Source organism: Lacerta agilis, chromosome 16 (genome assembly GCF_009819535.1).
Source record: "Lacerta agilis isolate rLacAgi1 chromosome 16, rLacAgi1.pri, whole genome shotgun sequence".
In the NCBI taxonomy this organism is placed as follows: domain Eukaryota; kingdom Metazoa; phylum Chordata; class Lepidosauria; order Squamata; family Lacertidae; genus Lacerta; species Lacerta agilis.
The window spans coordinates 20,015,564-20,035,618 of NC_046327.1; the positions used below are offsets into that span (position 1 = coordinate 20,015,564).

At 43.9% G+C, this 20,055-nt stretch overlaps 1 protein-coding gene across 1 annotated transcript in view; it reads right to left on the bottom strand.

The window, feature by feature from the left end:
* Positions 1-20,055, bottom strand: part of LOC117061017 (ephrin type-B receptor 5) — a 100,089-nt gene that overhangs the window by 31,296 nt on the left and 48,738 nt on the right. The window contains exons 4-5 of the mRNA XM_033173678.1: positions 13,736-13,891; positions 8,568-8,906 (exon numbers count right to left, since the gene is read on the bottom strand). Of these exons, the coding sequence (XP_033029569.1) occupies positions 8,568-8,906; positions 13,736-13,891 (495 nt within the window). The remainder of the gene's footprint in view (positions 1-8,567; positions 8,907-13,735; positions 13,892-20,055) is intronic.

Sequence of the window (20,055 nt, forward strand, 5' to 3'; positions counted from 1 at the left end):
CTCCAGGTTTAGCACATCCAGGAAGCCTGCCTAGTAACTTCTGGCAGGTACAAGGCAGCTTGGTCGTGCCCTCACATTTGTAGACACCTGTGGCAGCTGTTGCCTGCCTGAAAGAAAACCTTGGGTTTGCTTGGCACGTTTTCCTGCATTCTTTAGCGACATTATAGAAAGTTCAAATGTGGGATGCAGCCAGTGTGAGGAGCATTTCTGTAATGGCTTCATTTGCACCCACACAGGACATTGCTTTTTTGAAGTGTGCATGCCTACACAAAACGTAGAAGTGTGGATGCAACATACAGGTACTCTCATTAGAGAGCCAGGATAAGCTCCAGGGAGGCAATCTCATAATTGCTGCCATGTGGTGTGTGGAAGGATCCATGCATAAACCAGTTTCAAAGGCAGGTTTGAATGTAGTACTCAGTCATCAATGACAAGACTATTTTGTCCCATCTAAAATTGCATGGCAAACGGCATGGATTCAAATGATGCCCATGTAATTCTGACTGCCCTCCTGTTCTGGGTGCAGAGTGCAAGTAAAATAAACAAACAGCAAATTCCACATGTTACCTAGGCAGTTGAATCCTTTGCTGAGCTACTATTACAGTAAGGGTGCTTTCCCTAAATTTACTGTAAGGTAAATCTAAAATTACCTTTTAGTTTACTCATTGCTTGTTGTGTAGGAATGAAACTAATTACAAGAAACTATTGGACCATGTATCTTATCAGCTTAACTTTTGTCCTGACTATGGCCAGACAAATATGTCAATTTCACTTCCTCTCAGTTCCTCATTTTTCTACTCTTAGTTCAGTTCTGCACATTGCCACACCAGCTTGCAAATAGCCCTCGTGAAAGTTCATCAGCATTTTAGCACAAATTTCTCCTTAATATACATGGGAAGTAATAGTACTGTTCTATTCTGCCTTGGTCGGACCACACCTGGAATACTGTATCCAGTTCTAGGTCCTACAATTTAAGAAGAATATTGACAAGCTGGAACGTGTGCAGAGGAGGGCAACCAAGATGATCAAGGCTCTGGAATCCAAGCCTTATGAGCAATAGTTGAGGGAGTTGGATATGTTTAGTCTGGAAAAGAGGAGACTCAGAGGAGATAGCCATCTTCAAATATCTAAAGGGTTGTCATATGGAAGATGGAGCACCGGAGGGTAGGATTCGAACCAATGGATTCAAGTTACAAGAAAGGTGATTCTGACTAAACATCAGGAAGAACTTTCTGACAGTAAGAGCTGTTTGCCAGTGGAACATAGTCCCTCAGAAGGTGGTGGCTTCTCCTTCATTGGAGGTTTTAAAGCAATGGCTGAATGGTCATCTGTCATGTTGAGTTCCCTGCATCGCAAGGGGTTCTACAATTCCATGATTCCACAGGATACGACCTGACACATGGGCTTCTGAGATCTTTAGAACCTGGAGCAGCACTTCTGTACACTGCAGTGATCTAGTGGGTTTATAAGGGAGGGAGGCAGAGTGACAGACAGACAGGCAGACAGAAAGACAGACAGAAGATACACACACACAAAACTGGGGGTGGGGTTTGGGAACCAAAATAATCAAGGTGTTGGAGCACCTTCCCTATAGGAAAAGACTAGAACATTTGGGGCATTTTCATTTAGAAAACAAAGGAACAGGGGCAGGGCATGACAGAGCCCTATACCATGGTTAACAGTGCAGAGAAAAAAAAATACAAAGATAATTCTGCATCTCTCATAATCCTAGAACTTGGGACCAAAAGATGTGGGGTGGCCAAACAACGGTACTTTCACACAACAAAATAGCTAGCTTGTGGAATTCACAAACACATTAACAGCAACCATTTAGATGCTTTAAAAACTATACAAACAGAGAGGCCTATCAATGTTCATTATCCATTGCACATAAATTAAACCTCCATGTTCAGAAGCAGCAAGCATGCCTCTAAATACCAGATGCTGAGGACAAGAAACAGGGGAGGGCTCTTCCCCCTCTGCTGCGATTGTAAGCCTGCCAGACTACATGGCCCTTTGGTCTGATGCAGCAGGACTCGCCTTGTGTCCTTACGACTGACACAGCCATTCATTCAGAAAGGGTTTCCTCTTCCTGTCTCTTCCCCCCACCCCCCCGGTCCCCATCTCCTTTATCCCGCCTTTCTCTGAGCCTAGGCAAGTCTTCCCAAATGTATGTGTAATCGGGGAGAAAAAAATCTAAGCTAAAATGAAAAGTTGCCAAGGGGGACGAATAGATAGAGGCGGGGGGTGAGGCGGGGCCACGTGACGGAGCAACAGAGGCCTAGTTAGCGTGAGCTGTCACTACGAATCGAGGTCAGCTCATCTCAAGCTCACTCCTAATGATCTTGGGGAAGAGGACGAGGGGGGGCGGCAGCGGGGGGGGGGACAGCAGACAAAGGAGGACCTGACCACAATAGCTGCCCAAGAGGTACCGCTACTCTGACGGGGGAGGCTTTCAGCACTCCTGGTCTCCCAAGACCCCTTTGCTGCATGAGAGTGATTTGCTTCTCTTGTACGGCTGAAGGGACCTGGGGAAGCCTCCCTGAGGATCTTTGTTTTTCCACAATTTGAAAGAGACGCAAGGAATCCAATTATGGCTCTGCTGCTGCCAGGACATGGAGCCCCAGCCCAGCCCAAACCAGCCTGGCTGCTCATTTTCTCCAGAAACAAGACCGGAAATGGGATTACTAGAGGCAAGCAAAAGCAGCAAGGCATGTCAGGGCAGAGAGCGCTTGAATTCGGAAAGCCATGGCTGGGGTCCAGCCTAGTGAACAAGTCTTAGGAGTTGTCTTTAGGGAAATGAGAGGGGTGGTATCAGCCTCTGGGTTGGCCTCCATGCTGGGAATCTGGACTTCTTCCCAGATCTAGTTAATAGAGCAGAACCTGTTGCATTACAGGCGTATGCACCTAACTCCATCCCCATCTCCAGGTGAACCTCCACTTTCAGACTCCTGACTGAAGGGACCCACCTTGGAATGGCGATTGTGCACTCCAGGTTGGGTTCCTGGTTTGCCCACCCACAGCTCTAGTCCTGACTGTGCGCTCTACTGGTTTTTCCACTCCAATAATACTCTTGTTTACCTTGTGATAGACTTACAATTTATTAAAGTTTATCATAACTTCTTATCAAATAAGTTAGCATTGGGATTTATTGCTCACAAAGCACAACGTTCAAGGGGCTCAGCCTCTGAGAGTGTTGCATTACAATCCGTTTTGCATTTCTTTTTAATACTGCCACCTCCCACCTCGGCCCCCCTTGCAAAACAAATGCAAGGGCCAAACGGCGGTTTAAACCTGAAATATGCTATGGTATCCTGAACATCCACACCAAGGTTATCTCAGTATTTAAGGCAGATATCACATTCCAGGATTTTGCGCGAATGCTCTTGGAGAATGAGTGCAGGAGTTGAGCTTGGCTGAAACTTGAAATGCAGAATGATGCCTTTCAGCGTTTTCAGCTAAGGAGTGAAATCAGAGCTGTGATTGACAAGTGTGTTGCCTGGATACCAGGAATCCCTGCTTCTTCATCCCCTGCACATTTGAGCTCAGATACTCTCTGTTAAGTTACTTTCTGCAGAATCTACTGTTAAAGAATCCCCTCACTGCTGGAGGAGGAGGAGGAGGACGAAGAAGAAGAAGAAGAAGAAGAACAACAACAACAACAACAACAACAACAGCAGCAGCAGCAGCAGCAGCAGCAGCAGCAGCAGCAGCAAACTGAATATTTTGCAAAGAGGCTTAAGCATCTCCACTAAGGACCAGACACTCATAAAGAATGTAATGGATAATTAACTTACAGTTCAACTGTTTGAATGTCTACTCAGAAGTAATCTTTTTTTATGTTCAATGGGCCTTAACCCCAGGTAAGTGGGTACAGGATTGCAGTCTGGGATTTCTTGTGGGAAAGGGGCAGAGAAGTTCATGATAAGAGAGTCTGTTGTGCACAACAACCTGGGAATAAGCTCACTTGATTATAGTTGGGATGTGTGCATCTAAACCAGGGGTCCCCAAACTAAGGCCCGGGGGCCAGATGCAGCCCAATCGCCTTCTAAATGCGGTCCGCGGACGGTCCAGGAATCAGCGTGTTTTTACATGAGTAGAATGTGTCCTTTTATTTAAAATGCATCTCTGGGTTATTTGTGGGGCATAGGAATTTGTTTGTATTTTTTTTCCCCAAAATATAGTCCACCCCCCCCCCCACAAGGTCTGAGGGACAGTGGACCGGACCATGGCTGAAAAAGTTTGCTGACCCCTGATCTAAACACACAATAATCGGTCCATGTTAAGATTGGTTGAAGCCTTGGAGGTGTACTATTTTCTCTTTTATTTTAGGGGATTGGACAAAACATGAATAATTTTGGTTAAAAGAGGCAAAATTTTATGCCACAAAGTACAAATGTGATGCCTGTAAGTAAAAGAGCACTGTCATCTTTTTCAGCCATTTTATATCTCCTTCTGTATCTTCACAACAGCCACGTGAGGTATGTTCATCTGAGATTGGACCAAGGCCTGAGGTGACCAAAACCACAGATATGAGGCAGGCAGATATTAAACAGAGCAAGCCTTTTGTAGCATGGAAGTATGGGGGAAAATTCACCTGTTGATATTCTGTCTGTTGGACATCTTATAACTTGTGTGTGACACTTGATTTATTTTTGAGAGCGCCACACCCGCACCTACAACAGTGGATACAAATCTGCATGTGACATAAACTGTTTGCAAATTGTATGCAAATTCATTTCTTCTCTGGTAAGTGCAGCAGAAAGCACTTAGTCTAGGTACAGCGCACCAGGCTCAGAAAATCTTGTTGGTACCCCTGGCTAGATGGACGAATGATCCGACCCAGAATAATATAAGGCAGCTTCCTACGTTCCTTAAAAAATGCAGATTTGGTCATTTCATACAAGAATTTGCAAATACAGTAGGAGACCATTTCGTGCAGGGGTTCTGTTCCTGGCCCCCATGTGCGTCAGTTGAATGTCCCCATTCTGCCTTCTTCCAGGTCCAAAAGGACCCGCACGTTGGTGATTATGCATCAACTGGATGTGCCTAAAAATGGTTGCCACCTAACTTTGAATTCCACAATATTTATCTTTAGAGAGCCAGCCTCCAAACCTTGATGAGAATGTCTCCACCTCACCAACTGAATTTCTTTTCCCTATACAGGTGACACTTGAAATGCAGCTTTACTGCTTCCAATGCTTCACCCACCACTGAAATTCAGCAACAAATTGGCTCTCTGACATTTTGATAAAGGTTTCTGGCATTGCACAGACCTAGAGGCTGCCTGTGTTTCTGCGGTTCAGACTAGCAATTCCCATAGTTTTACCTTTTGTCAACCTCTCATATGCTTTCCCTTCGGAGACAGACAGGCTGGTGCATCGTTGCAACGTTCGTTTTAAAAGGCCGTGAAATATGGGTTGCCAAGGACAGAAGCTGATGGGAAGTGAAAAGGTGCGCAGAAAGGAAGAGACAAGACAAAAGGCAGCTGGGAGAAGGAAGAGAGCAAGTGTGACACAGAAAAGGTAAACGAGGAAGTTGAAAGGGAAGAGGAACTGAAAGGTAGCAGAGGGTCAGGCAAAACAACAGCGGTGAGCAGGAGATGGAGGGGACCACCTGACACATCCTCTTCTAATAATGTTTCTTCCTTGCAGTATTTTCCTCGTAGGAATGTGCAAAACCTGTCCTGTTGTTTTCGTAGATATTTATACCTTCCTGTATGCAGGCACAGCATGTTTGCCAGTCAGCTGCTACAGCAGGGGTGTGATTGTTCTAGGGGTTTGTTTGTTTGTTGGAAAATGGATCCCAACCACGGTAATGGATTACTTGTATAATCATATCTGAAACAGGCTTAAAGGGGCATTACAGTCCCCATTCAAAACTGCAGATGGAATTATAATGCCCATCCTTGCTTTATACTGTAGCCACAGTCCAGTAACACCATTTCACATACTTTGCAAGGTTCAAAGGCCCACTGTTTGATATATTCATGACCAAATAGCAAAATGCGGAGAATTTATTGTTTTCCTCATGCTGGTGATGGTATATAAAACTCTAAAGAACGTGGGACCTGGTTACCTGTGAAAAGAAATAGCTCATCTTTTGTATCAAGACTGGCTTGCTTGGTGTAGCCACCTGTTAAACTGAGGTTTGTTTGGTGGGGGAGAGCCTTCCCGGTGGTGGCGCCCCAGCTTTGGAACTCCCTCCCCTGAGATATGACTGAATTTCCAGCACCAGCTAAAAGACCTGGTTCCTTGTTCAGAGCCTTTGCTGGAGTCAGACTGGATGTTTATTGACTGTAATTTATCTCCCTCTGTTTTCTGATGTTGCTTTTATGTGTATCTAGGAAAGTTGCTTGTTTGCTGCTATCGTAACCCAATTTTGCATGATGTTTCCTGAGATCAAGGAATAGTTTTTCAGCTATGTCTGGATGCAACCAGACACAATTTTGAACAAAAATGGCCGGCCAAACTGTTCAAAACTGTAGCAATTTTGTATGAAGTTTTCTGAGATCAAGGAGGCTTTTGTCTGTGTTTGAATACAACTGGATGCCAGCCTGAAACTTTCAAAATTGCACTGATTTTAACCACTTACTTTAAAACTGCACCGTTTGCTGTTGTTTTTATTGCTGTTTTGGTTTCTTAGAGTTCCTGAGCAACACTGGTATGAGGCTGCTAGTATAATTTTACTGTTATCCCAGAATTACGACTGCAATGAGCAGGATAGAAAGGTTATATATAATATAGCGGTAGTATTAACACAGATCAAACTGTCATTTTAAAAAAGGGAGGAGAAATTTGGGCCTATGATATGCACAGTGAGTGCAGAGCAAATCTACTCTATTTATAGTGATGGTCAAGTGTTGGTAACAACTGTCGATAAGTAGTCAAATTTACTGTTTACAACAAGAGTTACTGAAAGTGTGTGGGGTGGCTTACATCTCAAGGCTTACTCATATCTGATATGCAAAAAACACAGACAACCATATCACGTAGACCAGAATCTCTGCTTACACCACACATGCAATTGATTTCTCTGTGCAACAGACTGCATTAACTAACGTCAGCTGCTGTTGTGGTTCCAACAAAAATGTTCATAACACTCATCCATGAAAGCAAAAATGGATATTTTATTTTTGCTCTGGAAACGGGAGATCACAGAGATTTGCGGCATCCCTACATTTCCCTACAATGTGCTTTAGAACTGCACTAGTATACGAGGTGTAGGAAAAGCTGCTGGTTGGAGACAGCCACAGAATCCAAGAAACTGCTCTTCATTTTTGCAACAGGCCTCGTGCTCAGAGGCCCCCCTGCCAAAGCCTGAGAGGGGGTCTTATTTCTCACAGTGAAACACCTGCTCCTCTGACCCATGTGGCTGTCGACATACCCAACTCCTGTGGCCCTCCAGACTAAGGGCTCATCCGCACAAATCTTTCTTGTCCTGCACTTTCTGGGCACACGACTGCACTTTCCCAGTTTCACATCTGAGCACCTTGCTGTTGTTGTGCTTTCCCCTCAAAAACCCACTTTTCAATGCTGAACTGGAACAAACGGCAATTTGGGTTTCCTGCAGATTGCTGTTTGCTCTGATTCAGAATTAAGGAGTGGGTTTTCATGGAGGAAGCACTGGGGCAACACCCCCCCTCCCCAAGAAACCCTGCTAGGACAGGGAGCTTTAAATAACAGACCTCGGCCTAGAAACAATGATAAGTGTATGATTCCTAACTCCTGCCTCTTATGATATCTCCTCTCTGCTAGTACAAAGCATTTGCAAGATTTGGTATCTCTGCAACGAGGAGCCAAAGTCCACTTGGATTTGCGGGGTGGAGGAGAAAAAAACAGTGATGTAAGAAAAACCAAGAACAGCAAGATGAGAGAAAGAGTTGCCACAAGAGTTGGTGTAGTGTAATGCCTAAGAGACTGAGCTATGAATCTGAAAGCCCTCCAGTTCAAATCTTACTTCTTCCACGAATTTATACTCTTAGGCAAACCACCCTGTTCTTACTTAGCCTCAGCCTCCCCCATCTATTGTGTGGGGGATAATACCGTATTGGCCTGAATATAAGCGTCACTTTTTTCCCCAAATTCTAACCGTGAAAAGTTAAAATGCGGCTTAAATTAGTGACCTTACAAAAATTGGCTTTTATGATATTGCTACTGAAACAGACATACAGTAAAACAGAACAGGTGTGAGTGATTGAGGAATTTTAAGGGAGCAGCTTGTATCCGCATATTGTCTTTTTTTCTCTTTTTCCCACCATGAATTTTAAGGGTGCGGCTAATATTAGGGTGCGGCATATATTGGGCCAATACGGTAACATGGACTTATCTTATGGAAGTGTTGTAAGAATTAGAGCTAGATAATGCATGGAAAGTCCTTTACGAATATTAAGTATGACGGCGATACTTGAGGGTGGTGTCAGACTCTAAAGGGCAAATAACGGCATAGCTGGCCCAATACACTTTGGTGTTTGAGTCATTACTTGAACAGAAACGCCAAACAAGACCGGGAAGACAAAACAGAGGTGGCAAAGCAAAGAATGGGGCTCCCCCAAAAGCACTCCTCACCTGACTGGCTGGTGCTAACATTGATGGCGGCAAACTGTGGAGCATCTGGGCTGAGCTCCGTCACAAGGTTCACTGCCTGGATCTCAAAGGTGTACTGCACACGGGTCAGGAGGTTGGAGACTTGCACCCGGCTCTCTGTCAGCCCCACCTGGCGTGGCTCGAACTGGACGCTGTCCCCGCAACGCACACAAGGCCCCGGGGAGCCTGTCGGGCACACCTTGCAGATGACGTTGAAGAAAACATCCTTTCGGCCACCCAAGTCCCTTGGGAGGCGCCAGGTCAGAAGGACGTTGGATCCGATGATCTCATAGCTGAGGTCGCGAGGTGCAGATGGGGTGCCTGCAAGGAACGCAGAGAGTGAGACCCTGAGAACTGAGGAGAAACTCTCTCCTTAAAATAATGCAAAAAGGCAGCTGTTTTTCAGAGTGTTCACAATGCACTTCAAGAAATAAAGGGGAAAGTCTTTACACTTCTTAATACTACAGTGGAACCTTGGTTGTTGAACGCTTTGGAAGTTGAACGTTTTGGCTTTCGAATGCCGACAATCCAGAAGTGAATGCTTCTGTTTTCGAATGCGACTCGGAAGTCAAACAGCTTCTGAGGTGCCTTTCTCCATTTTTTCCAACCAGCAATTGCACCTCGGTTGTCAAACATTTCGGAAGTCGAACCGTCTTCCAGAACGGATTACGTTTGACAACTCAGGTTCAACTGTAATTGCTTAGGACAAAATTTTATGGTGCGTCTAGCCAAAGCAGACTCTCCACGTGTGAGTTGTTGTTGTTGTTGTTGTTGTTGTTGTTGTTTTGTGGAGAGGATGTGTGCTAAAAATTGTGGGCCCTGGCCAGCAGCCTCCTAGACAACTTCTGCTGCTAATGATGAGCCCCTTCCCCTCAAAACTGCATTTCCTCTTTAGCTAACTATAAATGCAGCGATGGGCCATTTAAGACCAGCTACTGTTTTAGCAAATAACTCTCACAGAGGGTTTATCAATGGGTAATACAGGGATGGGGAACCTCCCCCCCCCCAATCATGGACCGCTGAGCCACAGAAAGAAAATAAAGAAAACCATTGGTGGCCAAATATAATTATTGATTGGCGGGGTGTTATTTTAAGTTTTCACAATACAGTAAAGAAAAAACAAAGTAATCTACAGGAAATAAAGAAAAGAATGAAACTAAAAAACAAGGAACAGAAAAAAACCCACAAGATATTCCTTCAACACTATATCTTAACTTTCATCCCCTACAAAGGAAGGTGTGTCCTCCCAGCTCTCACCTGGACTTTCCCCTCTATTCTCACAGCCTCTCACCCTGTGATCATTATTTTTTCACTGTATCAATATAGTACAAACAATAGCACAAAAATTCTGTAATAAAGCTCCTTAGGAAGATCTGAGGTGTTGTCATGCTCTGAGAGCTCTGCCTGGGATCCACTGACAGGTACAATACTACAACTATTCCTAGAGAGAGAGAGATGGGAGAGAGACACACCTTGTATTTCCACCAGAGCAGGAAAGGAAGGCTGGGGAATAGGGTTATGCTATACCGGTATTGAAATAACATCATGATAACTGTTTCAACAAGGCAATATACCGATGAACAAAAGGTGGAGATTTGACAAGTTCCCAGGGGATAGCTCAGCTGAACCAATACTTTACAATAATTTGCAGATAATTTGCAGGCACCTTGTCGCCAGCTTTGTTGGCTCTCTCCCTCCTCCCTCCTAACAGATAAGAAATAACAATAAGCCCTCACAGAAACTAGCAAACTCTTTCAGCTTCACCAGTATCTTTCCACTTAGAGCTCAGCTAATTTTGCAGAGCCTGCTAACAATCCAGGAGGAACCCCCCTCGGCTAACAATCAAAGAGGCAAAGTAAACAAAGCAAAGTAAACAAAGAACTGCTCTTCTTTCTTCCCTCATACCGTACTCACCTCCACCAGTGGAAAAAAGAGGGGGAAATAGTTTTTATTTTTATTTTCTGGTGGTCTTTATGTTGTTGGTTCCCCCTAAATAGCTTTCCTCCATATTAAAAAGAAGGGTTGTTTTTTTTTAATTTAAAGGAGTATCTTTTTGCTTGCTTGCCCTCCCTCCCTCCCTTTGATAAAAATGGAGAGAGTGGTAGGATGAGGGCTGGGGGGGGGGGGCGCTTCGGGGGGGGGGAGGGAGGGGAGAAGATTTAGCTTGCTGCCTTATGCTGAAATGGGAGATTGGGTACTATGTGAGAATGGTGGGGAGGGTGTTTTTCAGTAAGCAGTGCAAGCAAATGCATGTCTACTCACAAGCAAGCCTTACTGAACAAAGTACCGTATATACTTGCGCATAAGCCGACTTTTTCAGCCCATTTTTTGGGCTGAAAAAGTCGCCCTCGGCTTATGCGCAAGTGAGGCGGGCGGTGGGGAAGGAAAAGCAGAGAGAAAGAGCTTCTCTCCGCTTCCCTCTCCCTCCCCCCACCCCACCGGGAAATGTGCAGGACGGGGGCATCTTCTCCGATCCCGTCCTGTGCGTTTGCAGCTGTCTGCGAGGTGGTTGGGTAGGAAAAGCAGAGAGAAAGAGTTTCTCTCCGCTTCCCCACCCCCCCACCCCACCAGGAAATGCGCAGGATGGAGATCTGAGACGCCTCTTCTCTGATCCCTCCGATCGCGCAGGATCCCATCCCGTGCGTTTGCAGCTGTCTGCGAGGTCCTAGCGCCTCCAGACACAAGCTGGAAGGGTAAAAACGCCTCTGCCTCCACTCACCAGCAGAAAGGCACAGAATGGAGGATCGGAGAAGCACTGCACAATGCTTCCCCCTCTGTCAGTTGGGGGGGGGGGAGAGAAGTGGAGAGAAGCTCTTTCCTGCAAAAGGCACAGGACAGGATCAGAGAAGCTGGGGGCACTGGCTTGCCAAGGGTTAAAAAGGATTGAGTGGGATTCCTAGAGAGGTCAGGAAATACCAAGCCCACCTACAAAAGGAGGAGGGGGCCTTTGTCTCTCTCTTCTGCATATGCTGCATCCCAGGCGCCTCCTGAATCCAGTGAGTCTCTGCTCATCTTGCAAAGGGTCCATTGGGGAGAAGAGGGGGTCCCTGGGATGAAGGGGAGGGTGCAGGGAGGACCCCCAAGTCAAGGAACAGAGGCTCTTGCCCCCCTCCTCTCTGCAAAGCCCAGGAGGAGGCAAGGTCACAGGAGCTCTGCAACTCTTATCTTCCTTTGGATCCATTCACAGCTTGGCTGTTTGGGAAGGGAGGGTTCTTTGGGGAGGGAAGAAAAGGGCCTGAAAATAAACCCCCTCACACTCAGGAATCAGTCCCATTTATTGATAGAGGTTGTAGGGGGATGGAAATATTGGACATAAAATACACCAAAGAAATAAAAAGGAAAGCCTAACTGTTGGAAGAGGGGAGGGGGCAAATAAAAGAAAACGCTTATTCCTGTGGTGCAGAGTCAAGCCTATGGAACTCCTTGCCCCTGTTTTTCTTTGAAATAAATATTCAAAAACATTTAATCTACTGATGTCTCAATTAATGTAATTTTATTTATTTTTATTTTTGAAATTTACCAGTAGTTGCTGCATTTCCCACCCTCGGCTTATGTGCAAGTCAATAAGTTTTCCCAGTTTTTTGTGGTCAAATTAGGTGCCTCGGCTTATATTTGCGTCGGCTTATACTCGCGTATATACGGTAAGACCTGGTCTGAACAAAGACATTGGTTCTTATCTCATTATACATGACAAAGCTATCTTTAGCCATGTCACCCCTTGCCTTTTCCTGTAAGCCCAATTGCAGTCGTTAACAGTCGTCAACAGATTGTCCACACCTATTAACCAATCACCCATTCCCACCACCCTTCTGAGTAATACCCCTCCCCACTCTCTCACTATATATAAAGGTCTGGTGATTTCTTTTCAGTGTATCTGAAGAAGTGTGCATGCACACGAAAGCTCATACCAAGAACAAACTTAATTGGTCTCTAAGGTGCTACTGGAAGGATTTATTTATTTATTTATTTATTTATTTTACTATGGCAGACCAACACGGCTACCTACCTGTAACTGGAATTACTGAATTCAATGAGGCTTACTCCCAGGAAAGTAGAAGTTTAGTTGAACTCAGTGGGACGTATGCATGCACAGGTTGTACTTAGACCTCTGAGTGAGGAAGCAGATGCAGATTGACTAGTAAATCCCTTAAACTACTGTTAAAGTGGTTGAAAATATATTAAACATTTTATATGGAAGTTTATTTAATATTTTTATTAAATCTACTCTTCCATTACATTTTAAGGCCCTTCACCGCTGCGGGGAGGCCCTCTGCCACCACAGATATATATTGTGATATATCTATATAATGTCATGTTTAGCTATCGATACATTGCGATGTTGAAAACTAGTTATCACCCAGCCCCACTGGGGAACATGGGTGACACTGGTGGAGGATGCTAAGAGCATTTTCCAATAGTGATGCCCAACCAGCTACTCTCCTTGGTGGCCTTTCATGGGTGGGTCAGTGGGTGGGGCAATGGAGAGAGATGACTTCCTAGAAATAGCCCTGGAGCCAGATAAAATTAAGCAGGTGGCTGCATCTAGCATTTAGGCTGAAGGGTCCTCTAGAAGCCACAATAATGAAATGAAGCAAAACCTTCATGTAGAGAAGCAGCCATATCCTTCCGGTTATTCAGAAGGAAAGGCTGTTTCAAATATAGCCTGAGTATCAGTTGCAATACATTCTGCCACAGACAGGCACCATGGCATTCAAAATGAAAAATCCTTCATGGATGATTCTGTGTCTCAAACATTGCCAGATACCCCCCTAAAAGAAGGCAGATAAATAGCAGTGTGGGGAGGGGGGAATCCCAGCAACTTTCGGATAAGGAATCAGCTACTGTTCTCGGTCACACACAACTGCATCTTCTGTAAAAACGTTTCCCATGTCTGTGAAGGAGTGAGTGAGTCCCAAAGGATGTCCATTGAAATATAGCCCTAAATAGAATTGGACAGGAGCAAGGAAGGACTTGGGGCCATAGACATATGGGAAAGGGGCACAGAGGAGCTAAGGCGAATAAAGCCAGAACAGACCAAATTTGGGGCTAGGACAGGGGGATAATGCCCAGGAGCTAAAGGGAAGATTGCAGGAAGCAGGGGCCGATGGAAAGAAGGTGTAAAGCAAACCCACTCGCTCCCAGGTACTTACTGGTACAGGGTGTGTCGGAGGTGTCTGAAGACGAACGGTAGTATCTGGTCAGGCAAGCACATTCACTGGAGCCTGGTGTGGAAGAATAGCTGTGGGCAGGGCAGGGACTGCATGGTGCATCTCCCACCGATGCTTTGAAGGTGCCGACGGTGCAGGCTAAAGATTAAAAAAAGAGGGAGAAAAGGGGATTAAGCTATTAAAACCTAAGCAGGTCAACAACCACCCTTCTGTTTCCCAGCCTACCAGCAAACAAAATTCACCTTACCAATGGATTGGTCACAGGGAGCCCAACTGAACCTCCAGCCTGTCAGTGTTCAACTGGTAGGTCACAGTTAATATATAAAGTCAAGGAAGCTATTAGAGGGAAGGAGACTTCCTTCCAAAAATGGAAGCCTTGTTGAAGTGAGGCAAACAAGGAAGAACAGAAATGCTGCTGAAGAAATCCACGTAGACAATAAGGGATGCCTTAATATTTATCTTAATATTAAAGGTAAAGGTAAAGGGACACCTGACCATTAGGTCCAGCCGTGGATGACTCTGGGGTTGCGGTGCTCATCTTGCTTTACTGGCTAAGGGAGCTGGCGTACAGCTTGCGGGTCATGTGGCCAGCATGACTAAGCCGCTTCTGGCAAACCAGAGCAGTGCACAGAAACGCCGTTTACCTTCCTGCCAGAGCGGTACCTATTTATCTACTTGCACTTTGATGTGCTTTCAAACTGCTAGGTTGGCAGGAGCAGGGACCAAGCAACGGGAGCTCACCCTGTAACGGGGATTTGAACCGCTGACCTTCTGATCGGCAAGCCCTAGGCTCTGTGGTTTAACGCACAGCGCCACCTGTGTTACTTAATATTACTTACTTAACACTATCATCTGTGCGGAGTGTACACCTGGGTTTCCAGTCCTTCACCATACATCCCTATTATATTTGGTATTAAAATGTCTACATGGCCTCCTGACACAGCTGGCCTGCGTATGACTTGAAGTTCCTAGTTAGTTTTCTCTGTCGGAAAAGGCTGAAGCCGGAGTTTCTGTCAAACACACAATATCCTATTGTCTGCATAACCAAAGTTTGCTTTAACAGAGGATACAGGTTGATAAAGAGAGACTCTCCTGGCTGTTCTTGCGAAGCTGATTGTGATGACGTTTTTTAAAAGCTTTCTTTCCTTAGGTCAAGTACTGAGCTAAGGTGCATTTGGAGAGAAGCAATGTGAAGCTAGGCAATTGCCGTAAAACTAGTTTTTCAGCTACTTAAATAGTTTTGAAACTCTTTCACTTCATCGTCCCATTAAAATGTAAAGATACCCATCAGCAGAATGTATTGTTCAGGCTTTTTGCTGAAGAACACATCTCCTCTTCATTTGAAAGTTAGTCTCCTCTGAGTTTATTGTTTGTTCCCAGCAAGCTCACGTAGGTAATTTTAATATGTAACCTGAAAGCTGACTCATGTCTTCCAAACCAGGATATATATCTAAGGATTCCATGCCAGAAACATGGGGAGCTGTGCACTGTATTCCTCAGCAATGTAGCACATAAGGCAAACATGGTTTTAACTAATCACCAGAAGTCTCTACCTGTATGCTTGCTTGTGCATATGTCTTTCTGTAAGTAGGGACACTGCTGCAAGTTCAGCAACCTGAAACAACCTACACCAGGGTTTCCCAAACGCCAGCTGTTGTTGGACTACAACTCTCTTCATCCCTAGCTAACAGGATCAGTGGTCAAGGATGATGGGAACTATAGTCCAATAACAGCTGGAGACCCAAGTTTGGGAAACCCTGTCCTACACTGAGAGAGCATCCCATTCCTTTCTGACAATAAGTATCCAACAGCACACCTATAATCTGTTCACATCTGCATATGCTGTGCACATGCAGGATTGAACATCACCATGTCCTAAAATAAGTAAAACAAGTAAGATGCAGGAAAAGATTATGCAATGCGTGGTTTTTATGCGTGGTTTTATGTGCAATAAATTCTCCCTCTAATAGTTGTGCCTTCCAAGCTAAATCCATAATCCTTACTTCTGGATTCAATATTCTGGTTTCTGGGAACAAGGTTCAAGCTGAATTTCTACCAATTTCCTCAGAAGTACGGTAAGTCCCACTGATTGTGATCAGATGAGGTTAGTGCCTAAAAGACTGCACAGCCTAGAACTTAAGATTTTGTGGGGCAGATTTTCCTTCATTACTATATGATGTTGCTTTTTTGTTCTTAAAAAACAATTTTTTTAAAATTAGTTTTTGCTAAATGCAATGTTTTAGGGTGAAAGGAAACCAAATCTAGCCATTCCTGAAAATCACCAATGGGGCCAACGTTCTGAAGTCCCCAGAATTCAAAAATTTCAGCGGTAAATACATTAATTGTGCTGTCAGAAGCTCTCATTGATTTTGCTCAAGGGATTCAGAATCTCAGGGTGATTTACAGGCAGAAAAAAAGTTTTAACTTTGCAAGGTAAGACAAGGCCCTTCGATATCCCACACTTTTAAGATGGGGTTAATTTCCCTCTTGCCAAAATAAAGCCAGTTTTGCAAACGTTGCTTCAGGCAAAAAGATCAAGCTTTCATCTTTTTTTCTTAACTGCTGCATACGTTTTCTTTTTTTCATAACGGGAACATGATTGAGGAGAAGGAGAAAAGACTGGAAGAACAGGAACATTTTTCTAGAGTCAGCAGCTAGAAATGCTTCACAAATGCTGTGCCCTATTAAGATGGCAATTTACAACACAACCAAACAGCTGCCTCCCATGCGCCCAGATGGCACATCACGGAAAAGGAAGAGTCCCAGGACAATGATGTATAATTTTCTCCAGAAGAGCACTACACACACACACAGGCAGTGTTTACATGTCACACTAAAATATGGCTTAGTGCACATGTGAGCAGCCCATGGCCCAACTGGGTGCCCACCACCAGTTAAATTCTCTGCCTGAGGGGAAGCACAATTGTGATTGGAGTCACAGCAGTGCAGTTTCCTCCCCATGGAAATCATGTTTCTCTCAGCCCACCAAACAGCTGGGAGGAAGGCATGTGGAGAGTAATACTCAAACAGCTGTTTTGCAGGTTGGGGAGAGCACGGATGTGATGGGGAGGGATGGGCGTGGAGGGATGACACTCCCGTGTGCCTTCCTCCCCATCACAATGGAGTCTGTGTGTGTAGGAGTGTGTGCTAGGGATAGGAGAAAAAAAAATCTGTTCAGTTCACATTTCAAGGTTTACTTATCAAATTTGCAATTTTCAAAACAATATGTGAAGTGAAGCACAGCTAGCCTTCAAAGTTCAATTTTCTCTGAATTTTGCAATGCAATTCTCCAGCTAGGTAATGTGTGGAAAAATGCATATGCTACTCTAAAGTGAGCGTATAAGTGCATATATTACCTAAACTAGTATATAATTTTAATTGAATTTTAATTGAATTTTAAATTGAATTTTAATTGAATTTTAAATTTGTATTTTAATCTGTTATTTTAAATTGATCGTTTTTATGTTTTTTGTTGTGATTTTAATTGATGTTAGCCGCCCTGAGCCCGGTTCTCTGGCTGGGAAGGGCAGGGTATAAATAAAATTATTATTATTATTATTATTATTATTATTATTATTATAATAATAAACTAGTATATAAAATGCATTGTATTAGGGAATATTGCTTTAGGAAAATGTGTATATTAGAAAAAACTGCATCCCAAACTTTTTTTTTATTAGGAGACTTTCATACTAAAATACTGGTGAATTTTCACGCCGACTTTAAACTTCTGTTTCAGTGTATCTGAAGAAGTGTGCATGCACACGAAAGCTCATACCAAGAACAAACTCAGTTGGTCTCTAAGGTGCTACTGGAAAGAATTTTCTATTTTGTTTAAACAACAAATTTGCTTTGTAAATTGGAAATGTGAAGAACTGGACTTAAGATTGGCAAAATGGTAATATTAGAGAAACAAAATTTACTCACCCTGGCATGTGTGTGTTATTGGCTCTGCCCATAGCTGGCTTTGGCCACTGGCACGAGTTCCTTCCCACCAACACATGTGGTTCTCCGTGGCAAAAAGGACATCTGGTTTAGCAGACATGCATATGCAGGAACAAGCTACAATAAGCCTCAGGCTCTCCTCTGGCCAGGGGAAGTTTGGATGTGTTTGCTTTGTTTTTGGTTACCCATGATTTTTTTTTGGATTGTCTACAGCAACAAACCGTCACTCACACTAACTATGATTAATTTCAATTGAGTCAACTCCAAGAAGTGGCTTCTAAGGGTGATTTTGTGAAATTAGTGATAGTTAGTGTTAGCCACAAGATTAGGCCCAAAAGAAACAGCCAACTGCGAACAACTAAAGGTGGTGGATGAAGAATGTCAGATAATTGATGACTGTTATTAAACTATTAAGTTGAATTGTCCATGAGTAGGATCTGGGTTTTTTTGGAGCAGAATGGGTGTTACAGTTATAGATTGCTGTTGTCACAGAATATGTCAGCTAATGTAATGGACTGTTTTATCAGTTTAATTATGTTTTGAGTGGTGTTTTGCTGTACTGTAATATGATTTGGTGATGAGCCTTGGCTAGCTAGTAAAGATTTCAGATTTGAAGTTCTCATGGCACCAAAAGAAGAACTAAAATCTCCAGGTGAGGAGCCAGAAACAAGGGAGCAGCCCACTTTCTGCTTGGCTTAAATGGGGCTTCTGCTACTAGCTCTTCACTCTATGCTCACCAATGGCACATACCAGGTGCCAATTCCTTCACCCACCAGGAGAAATTCGGCTACACCTTTACTCCACCAGTCTCTACCCCCTGGTCTTAGCAGTTCTGCTCTTTAGCTCCTGTGACAGTACTCTGGTCAGGGGAGAGAAATCCACATGCAGGAGAAACAACGAGAGATGAGTAGGATTTGGCAATGAATCATGACCTTATTTATATCCCACCTCAACTTCCAGAAGTTCAAATACTGGGTTCTCCCTGTTTCCTTTTTATCCTCACAACAGCCCAATGACTTTAATGACTGAGTAGGGATTTGAAACTCCAACCACTTCGCTCTCTTTTTAAATCGTTATCCCACTGACCACTTGTTTGGACTCTAAAACCGTCAATAGAAATAAAGACTATTCTAGTCAGTGATCACCAAAGGAGCACTTGCTCCCTTACTCCTCTCCTCATGCCAAGATCTGTAGAAAAGGCCCCTTTACTCATGGAAACATGGATCTTTTCTGTCATGATTGCTCATCTTTGGAACTTTACGCTATGGCTATATGAAACTGCCATCTTAGGAAGAACTTCCTAAGAACACAGGGGGGGAAATCTGCTTCACTCCCAGATGTCTTTAAATATTTATAAGTGTCCAAAGTTTGAGAGCTTGTGCAAGCAAATCATGTGCCTCCTCTCCTTGAGTGATTGACACTCCCCAGAGAGGCCTAACCCCTTGGCTGATTCTGTCCCACCTTCTAGAAATGTTTGTTGACTTTCATGTCTATGAAGGAGTAATTAAGGTTGGCCTTATTGTTGTACTGTTGGTTTAGTCTTGGTCTACTGGATTTTAAAATTCCAAGTGTTCCCCACCACCACCACCACCTAAATCTGTTTTATTAAGGCTGCAATATTTACTCAGAAGCAAGTCTTGTTGTGTCCTGTGGGGTTTACTCCCAAGTAAACATGTTTAGGCTTAAGAAGCCTCACAGCTCAATCCTAACAATGTCTATTCAAAAGTAAGTCCTGTAGAATCCAATGTTCTTACTCTTGGGTAAATGGGATTAGCTTTGCAACCATAGTTGATTATTTAGATGGTCGATTAAAACCATTCTGATGACTAACATTGTGTCCCTGATTGATTAGTCCATAGATTTGAAGGGCTACTTTTTATTTTATTTTTGGTAAATAGTAATATTTAAAGAAATTCCAGGTGGGAAGCACAATCTTTAAAAGATTCTTAGTGACCATTTTTATTGATGTCACCTCACTAAAGAGACAGGAAAGTAGGAAACAACTGTACTAGATTCAGCAATACCCTACCTGTGTCAATTGGCAGTGGGACATACAAATGTCTCCCTCCCTTTTCATATCATATGCCAAGCGTGAACAACCTGTGGTCCTCCATATGTTATTGGATTCCAGGTCCCATCAGCCCCAGCCAACATGAGCAGTGGTCATGATTGATGGGTGTTACGAGGTCAACAACATGTGGAATATGACAGAACATGTGTGGTTCCTCATTCCTGACACATGTGATAATTGACCCTCCACAACTTTTCTAAGGTTGGGGTCAGATCCATGTTATTTCAGTGAGTTAAAGGTGGTATTAAACTGACATCGTTGCCCATGGCGGGGGTTCTCATCATCT